Raw genomic sequence first — 8,479 nt, 5'->3', positions numbered from 1 at the left:
GCTTATTTTTGACAATTTGGGATTTTAAGACTAAAACTCTTAATAAAATGTGGACTAAGTTGTGCTGTCCTTGTATTTAAACGTTCACTATACTGCAGAATTTCTGAACTATAATTGGCTGTCAAACTGTAGAAATCAAAGCTGTTAAGAGATTCTGGTGGTGAAAAGAGTGTTTGGGAATTTAAAGGATGTAGGAGAAAAATTCAGATTCTGGAGTGAAGTGCAAAGAAAACACATTTCAAATGTCTTTTCTGGATTTCTAAAGAATATTAACATGTATATTCTCACTTATAAGTAAGTGAATGTCAGTATATGTTGTTTTAGCTTGTCTTCAGATAGAGAGAACCTATTCTTCGTCAGCCTTAGGGTTTGAACAAGGATTCTTGTTTTTCAAGAGAGAGATTTTCTAGATAATATCAAGATGTCCTTTGAATCCCAAGTCTTTTTTTTTTTTGTTCTTTCTTTTTTTTCAACTAATGGTTATGTGAAAGGAAGAAGAATAGAGAAGGTATGTTTTCCACAATGTTCTGTTTCTGTCAAAATGGTTCGGGCAAATAATTGAAAGCCTTTTTGATTATTTATTTTTTTTCCTATTGATTGTGTATTTTCCTTCATGCACTGTACTCCATTTACTACAGTGAGTGGGTCAATTTCTGACTTGGTTAAAGCTGGTTGAATTGTTAAGTTTTAAGTTTAGAATCGGTTGCTCTCCTAAAGATTATTTGTATTGCTCCTTTTCCTCTCTTCCTCCCTATTGCATAATGGATCAATACTTGAGACAGTGACAATTTTGTTTCTTTGATTTCACTTTTTGTTTCCTGTGGCAGACCCCTTATCTTCAGAGATGTATCCATGCGCAGCTTTTCACTCTGTTGTGATCTTCTTCAGCGTGTTTGCCACACTGCAGTTACATGTTGCAATGACGCTCTGGAGAGCCACCTTCATGCTATTGTAGGAACACTAATACCTCTTGCTGTGGACCAGCCTAAGATTCAGCCGCAGGTAAGTTCGAGTTGCTGTTGTTTGTATTTATCCCTTGTCCATTATCATTTCGGCTGGTAGTGAGTACTTAGTGAGTAAAGCAGAAAATAGCATTTTCGCAAAGGATTATATGGTCCATCATACAAGTATTTATTTAAATTATCAACCTATCATGAAACATTCTGCCAGAATTCAATGGTTTGGGGATTAAATCATTATTTTAGGTGTTTCTCAAGATTTCAGGTTACTGATTCTGTGACCCAGTAAGATCAGAATGACTGGATGCAGCGTGTTGCTGAATCACAACCAATATTGTGATGATTGTGCTGACTGATACTTGAAATCAGCATCATCAAAAGGCAGGATAAAACTGCAGGCTGTGCTAATAAGTTCTTTGGTGTCAGTTAGGCAGTAGCAAAAGCTCCTTTTCAGAATATGTGTGATTTCCTCATGCCTCTAAAAATTTTACAGATTTTAATAATGTAAATAGATGATCTTAGCAGTTTTTTGTACAGTTTGCAGTTTATTGGATCTGCAGGAAATGCAAACTTTGTAACGTAGGTAAGAAATATGGCTCAAATTTATTTATCTTTTTTTTTGTTTTGCTTTTCATTTGCTTTTTATGTTCAGGTCTTAGGCTTGTTGAAGTACCTGGTGATAGACAATAAGGATAATGAATATCTCTATCAAGCAATCAAACGCTTAGATCCTTTTCCTGAACATCCTGCTTTTGAAGAGTTGCGAACAACTCAACTGAAGATAAAATACAGTAAAGGACCATATTCTCTTTTGGAGGTAACTACATTTTAAATTATATCTCATCACATGGTGGCTTTTCAATACAAACTTTTCTTCTTAAAGTGGTTTTTGAGCTGTATGTACAGTTGAGACAGATGTAAAGTAGATGAGTCATTTTTTTTCTTGCCTGTTTCAGAAAATGTAAGAGACTGTGGGTCTCCATTCTTATCTTGCATGCATTAATTAATATTTTGTGCACTGCTGAGAAACATTCCTTTACTCAAAGCTTTTATTTCTGTGTTTAATGAACTTAAACAAAATGTTTTTCAGGAAATTAATCGGTTTCTCTCAGTTAGTGTTTGTGATTCACTGCCCCTAACACGACTTGAAGGACTGTATGATTTACGCAAACAATTGGAGCAATATAAGGATCAGATGAAGGACCTCCTGAAAATTTTTCAGGGTACAGATATTTGATTATGGGTTTTATTTCTTCTGTGTCTGGTTTTAGATGTGTAGTAATAGAACTATTCTAATTTGACAGTGAATTCTAGTTTTTGTATGTTTAACAATGTAACTTCATTATAATTTCACATGTAAAATAGAATATCATAGATCATTGATACAGGATCTGAAACACCTCTTGCAGAGTGTATTATAGATATTAAATTAAGTATTATGAGACTAACAGGGTAGAATGCCCATCCAGGTTTTGGGGTGGGATCACATATGATTGTGAATGACTGGGGTAGTGTATAGCGTAGATATATTGTTTTATGGCTGCTCAACTTAGTTATATATAAATCTCCCTGCTCCTTTAAATGTAATGAAGCTAGATTTTGGAAAGACACAGTGTGTTAGATGGTAAATCTCACAGAAGTTTAAAAATGATTGGATTTAGTTTAGTTGAACCTTGCTATATCCCAGTGTTCTGTTTCAGCTCTTAGTCCATTCCCGATTCTTTTCTGTTTTGGATTTCAGATGTTTGTAATAAGGTCATTTTGTTTTTCTTCTCTAAATCAAGTCTGCACCTGCTAGTTTTATTCACTCACTGGAAAACAAACCAAAAAAAAAGCAGATGTAATTCACTGTAAATAAAGGCAGAGTAAAATTTGAGTATTCTGACCTAATGTTGTTATGTCTCTACATCTTGAATATCGTTTACTGTTTCAGTCTCAAAATTCTGCTTGAAAAGGCAGTAACAGGACAACAACCTTTCATGGAACTACTTGCATGAGAGCAGAGCCTGAGTAATCTAGGATCTAGGCCTTGTAAGCTTGGAAAGTGATTGAGTAGTAACAGGTCTTTGAAATTCTGAATAGGGAGCAGCCATTAACACTCCAGTACAAGACCAGTTTAAGTTACATGTCAGCAGTTAAAGAACTAGAAAAATGACATTTTGATGTTTTTGTTGTCTTATTTTCTGTATGAATGATAGAAAAACCAGAAGATTCTGTAATGGTGAAGCTTGTGGTGAGCTTACTGCAGCTGTCCAAGATGGCAGTTAATCATGCAGGTGAAAATGCAGTTCTGGGTAAGTTCATTAGTCCCACAGATCTCCTAGTGCTGTCATTGCAAGCCTATTTGAAACAGTAGCAGTTCTCAACATTTCTTCCCACTGCTGTTTTGCCTTAGCTGTTAGAAGTCACCCTTGTTAGAATGGTGTGTCTTATTTTCGGTCACTGTATGTAACAGCTTTGACAAATAATGTAAACTGTCATCAGTTTTGATCTTAGTTTGATCTATATTCAGTAGAGACTTCTGCATGGATATGGGTTAATTAATAGACTGAAAAACAGCAAGAAGGATGGAAGAGAACTGAAAATATGGAAGGCATATTTTAGAGAAAATTAAAATAGTTGTCCTTTTAAAGCCTCTTGTGAATCACTAAAATGATCCTCGCCATTTACATTGAGCACCAAAAGTGTTTTGACTGCAGCTAAAATCCAAATCCCCTCTTCTTCCAGTGGGACTTACCTCCATGAAAGGGGTGTTTTGATGCATAGAACATCTGTGTACACACATAATGAGAACTTTTGTCTTGAGGTATATTTTAGCCCAAAAGACTAACAAGTGACGAATGCTGAGTAATTTCAGCTCACATTTACTTCAGTATCATACAGCATTCTTCTAGCTGTATATATACAGCATTCTTCTAGCCTCTGCTAGCTGTATCTTTCAGTCTTTCCTGTGCCATCTTTCCGTAGATGATTTGTTAAATGCAACCCTATACCTTCAGTTTTTTCTTTATGTGTTCTGGTTGTTAAAAGCAGGGTTGTAGAAGATGGAAGTGTTTTCAGGAAGCATGATGAGTATGAAAGAAAGAGCAGGAAATACATTTTTGTTCCCTTCTGATGGAAATTAGTATCCATTTTTATTTTGTCAAAGATTTTAGGGTCATTTTTTTTCCTTGTATGCAGTCATGTGTTTCTATAAATTGACAAACACATTGAGGCATCATTTTAAAGTACAATACAGGTAGTAATTCTTATTGTGATTGCAGGCGATTGTTTATCATCCTCTTTGTGGATGAAAATTGGGTTCTCCTGGTGGCTGCGATTGTGACCTTTTGCTTTTAGTAATTTGGGCACAAGCAAAAATAAAGTCTGTGCCTTATTTAAACCAAATCCAGAATTATGGAAAATTCAGAGTCATATATAGTATCCAAAAACTGACTTAGAAAAGACAGCTGTGTTACTGATGAGTCTTAAGCTGTGAAACTTGTATACGTGTGATTTTAATCATACAGCTCCTCAAGTGTCTATTTATAAACGTAGCTTTTATCCCATGGTAATCTCAGTTGTGGAAATGGTTTATACTGATTGAGTTGTCTCAACTTTTTAGGACAAATCTTTGTGTTAGTGTTATGTAAGAATGCAAAATTACCTTCATTGCAGAGGCTGTTGGAGGTTGCTTGGGAGAAATAGGTCCCATGGATTTCTCCACCATAGCTCTTCAGCATGCTGAAAGTGCACTGGATTCTAAAGTGGTGGACTTGCTTGAAGACAGAAAGCTTCAGTGGGTCTTCGTAATGTTAACGCAAATAAATACTGCTTTAACAGATAATTGGTGAGTGTATTTATTTCTTTAGTTTCTTTAGTTCAAAGTTTAGTAGGGGCTGTTAAGTTACATATTATTTGCATCTGCAAACATGTTTGGATCATGCCTGTTAATACCCAATCACGTGCTTCCCCAAGGCTTACATTACATACTCAGTTAAGTCAGAAATTCTCTACTTAGGATTCTTTAGTTAGATTTTCTTCTGTGCAGAAGAGGTTAGTTATGTTGTAGTGTTTATCCTGAGGCTTTTCTTTAAAGCAAAATATGGGATGGCATATCACATTCACAAACATTGTCTCATTAGACACACGTTGTTAGATTATGGAATTCTTTGACTTGCACATTTACAAAGGTGACTTTGAAAGTAAAACAGCTAAAAGAAGTTATTAATCATAATACTCTCTGCTATTCTTTCAGTATTGGTGTTAGAGCTGCTGCTGTTTCCTGTTTGAAAAACATATTAGCTACCAATTCTGGCATTGACTTTTGGGAAGTTTACAAAAATAAAGGTGATCCCATGCTAATCTATCTACAGCCTTTCAGAATGCCTAAGAAGAAGGTACTTTATTTGATACACCTTATTTATATGTCATAAGGGTAGAGAAAGCATAGAAATAAATATAAAAAAGAACAAATGTGAAAATATTTTTTGAAATTGACTTTACTGAATCCAAGGCCTGGTCTTTTCATCTGCTGATTGCAAATGCTGTTGCTTTTGGGCATCTCCTATTTTTCATTTCTATTTTAGCATTTGGGGTTTCTTTATGTAGGAAATTACCAATATGATATTAGAAAGCTGTATGCTTTCGTTACTAGACAAACATTTTCTGATTACCTACTTTGTAATCTAATACATTCTTTCTCAGGATTCCTCTGTTGGACACAGAAACTTGGTGGAAAGTAGGTCAGAAAAAAGGTTGTGTAATTGTAGCTGTGTAAATGTAGCATCTAGCATGGCCTTGTTGGTGATATCGTTTTATTTTTAGTACTTTCAGATTTCCTTGTGTAATTTTACACTTGCATGCGCAAACTTGATCAAAGTAATTCATGCACAGTCCATATTTAATATGTTTTAACCTCTGCAGATTGCAGAATATATATGTATATATGTATTTTTAATGGTGCATTTATTTATATTTGCAGTATATATTTTTCCTTACAGGTTTTAGCAATGCCAGCTAATGATTCAGAAGCTTCTTCAGAAGCTTTGGATGACACAAACCTGTGGATTCCTCTGGGGGAAAGTCATGAAACCTGGATCAAGAATTTAACTCGTTCAATACTGGACAGTGGAGGTGTACAAAATGAAGTTCTCCAGTTAATGAAGCCACTGTGTGAGGTGAGCTGAATGATACACAGATCTTTGTGGGTGGTGATGCACAAAATCATGTGATTACTCAACTAGATATCAAATAGTAATGTCTACTATTGTGTTGCTACTTTTCCTTAACAGTAAACTGGATATTAGATGGTGAGATACTGCACATACTCATTAAATACATTCTTAAAATATGAGATTTGGGAGAGAATCGTAATCAGATCGTCTCTACATGATTATATTAACAGAAGGGTAGTGTAGCCCTATTGAGGGTTACACATTTTTTGTGTACTTCCTATTCTTTCTTAAGCATTTTGTGTTTGTTTTGAATAGTTTTCAGTCTTGTGTCTGAGTCAGTACATTTCAGTTTTCAGTAAGAAAGTAGAATGGCCATTAGGCTCTTGAGTTTGGTTATAACCTGAGAAAAAAAGGGCTTATGGTTCCTTCTCTTAGCAACTGCTGTGCATAATTCTATTCTAGGTGAAAACAGACTTGAGCCAAACTTTGCTTCCATACCTGATTCACGATATCCTTCTTCATGATTCAAATGAATCTTGGCGAAATATTTTGTCAATTCATGTACGGAAGTTTTTTACTGCCTGTTGCAGATTTGCCTCATCTAGTAGGTCTGCTACACCACCAAGTTCTGACTCAGGTAATGTCACAATATTTTTCTTTCATCTGAGAGAGGCATCCTGGTCTTGAAAAAGTTACTGTCTTCTGACTTCAAATATGTGATGCACACTTGTAGGCAGACAAAATTCTAAGAACTTTTGTCCAGTTATTTGATCGGTAGAGATATCTGTGATTTTGAATCTTTTTCATTGGCAGGACCCAAGTTGTTTTTTCTCTATAGCTTCTTCCCTTATTCTCAATTGAGTAGTGTTTTTTACTTGCTGAATCCAGATGGGATGAGCTGTTAGACTGAAATTTGAACTGTCTTAAAATCACTGGGTGGCAGTTCATTTTCTGCCTTCCTCAAAAAGAAAAAAAAAAAAAAAAAAAAAAAAAGAATAAAGGCAATTTTCTCACAGATTTTCCCCTTAAAAAAAATTAACTCTTGCTTGAACATCTACCTGATCTTGCTGTTGGCCTCCCTATACATTAAAGGGGCCTTTTCCATTCCAGCAGATAGAAAGGAAGCTGTAATCCAAAAGAACTGTAGCTGAGTTTGAGTAAGGCAGTAAGTTTTAATTGAAAGAAAGTACGATTCTGGTAGATTGAAATAGACTGAGATTTGTTCGTATTTCTTTTAGCCTGAGGATATAACTTTGAATTGCTTTGTCTCACTGTGATGTACCTTCTAATCAAGCTGGCGACTGTCCTTTCAAATTAGATTGCTGTTGCAGTGAGCAGAAATCTGCCTAAAGAGATCTCCATTATTGGACTGTGGGAATGGTCTAATATGACTGAACTGATTTTCAGGATCTGAAGTCATGTGTTTCTTTTAGCTAAGCCTAGCCCTTACTTGACACAAACACAGTAATTTCATGTTAATGTTCTTTTTTTTGTTCAGTAGCTACTCTGCCATATCTTTCAACTTCCTCCTTCATTAAAGAAATGAGTCTGTACAATATCTTTACAGGCAAGTCATACAAGCTTTAGGTTGCTGGAGAGGTGAAGGGAAGGCTTCAGTTTACACCAAGATTTCTGTAAATGAGCTTAATGGTAGTATATATTCAAGGTTCTTTTTAAAGATTCTGCCTAGCATGGCCATAAAGACTAGATCAGTATCCTTACTTGTTTTTGATGACAGGCAATAAGTTTTTATAAACTTCCAGTTAGTTCAGGGACAGGAGTGAAAAAATGGTAGAGGTCTCTTTAAATGTGATTCTGTGCAAATGATCTTAGACAATAAATGCAATGTGAAGGATACTTAAGAAACAAGTTAATTATTTTCTCTTTTGGAATATATATCCTAGAGCAAGAAACCCATGTTCCTAGAAGTTTGGATAAAGTATCTCGACGAACCATGCTTGCTGTTGTTGATTACTTAAGGAGGCAAAAAAGGTGACTTATGGCTTTCCAAAATGTTGCTTGGCTTTAATTATGTGTTAAAATCTGTTGATGGTCTAGATTAAGAAAGAAACACATTGCCTCTTGAAATTGTGCTAAAGTCTTTTCTTAAAATCAGATCTGTTTCAGGTACAGTTTTTGATGACAGCTTCTGGCTAGATCTGAATTATCTTGAGGTTGCTGTAGCAGCACAGTCTTGTGCTGCTCACTTCACAGCCCTGCTCTATGCAGAAATCTACGCAGACAAGATAAATATAGACAAACAGCAAGAAAGGTAAGCCCTGAGAAAAGCAGTTTCTTGAAATGTCCGTAAGATTGATCATGCTTTGTGTGTTCCAGTATTGTTTTATTACATGAAAAGTCACT

The 8,479-nt window shown here is 35.3% G+C and overlaps 1 protein-coding gene across 9 annotated transcripts in view; it reads left to right on the top strand.

Annotated features, from left to right (window-relative positions):
* The window catches only part of ATM (ATM serine/threonine kinase), a 50,961-nt gene that overhangs the window by 22,913 nt on the left and 19,569 nt on the right, over nt 1-8,479 (top strand). For 6 of the 9 annotated variants that reach the window (XR_014942214.1, XR_014942215.1, XR_014942217.1 and 3 more), the window contains exons 30-39: nt 828-1,002; nt 1,612-1,776; nt 2,050-2,182; nt 3,158-3,253; nt 4,617-4,788; nt 5,197-5,338; nt 5,942-6,118; nt 6,578-6,752; nt 8,020-8,107; nt 8,232-8,387. Coding sequence is in view for 3 of the 9 variants with exons in the window: in XM_085536423.1 (XP_085392549.1) it covers nt 828-1,002; nt 1,612-1,776; nt 2,050-2,182; nt 3,158-3,253; nt 4,617-4,788; nt 5,197-5,338; nt 5,942-6,118; nt 6,578-6,752; nt 8,020-8,107; nt 8,232-8,387 (1,479 nt within the window). In the remaining 6 variants the exon portion in view is untranslated. Of the gene's footprint in view, nt 1-827; nt 1,003-1,611; nt 1,777-2,049; nt 2,183-3,157; nt 3,254-4,616; nt 4,789-5,196; nt 5,684-5,941; nt 6,123-6,577; nt 6,753-8,019; nt 8,108-8,231; nt 8,388-8,479 lie in introns of those variants that run through there. The other 3 variants (XR_014942218.1, XR_014942219.1, XM_085536425.1) reach the window with 3 other exon arrangements.

Source organism: Coturnix japonica, chromosome 1 (assembly GCF_054131305.1).
Source record: "Coturnix japonica strain WE chromosome 1, WE-NBRP24, whole genome shotgun sequence".
In the NCBI taxonomy this organism is placed as follows: domain Eukaryota; kingdom Metazoa; phylum Chordata; class Aves; order Galliformes; family Phasianidae; genus Coturnix; species Coturnix japonica.
The sequence above is the reverse complement of the archived record's forward strand: the minus strand, read 5'-3'. Positions and strand labels throughout refer to the sequence as shown.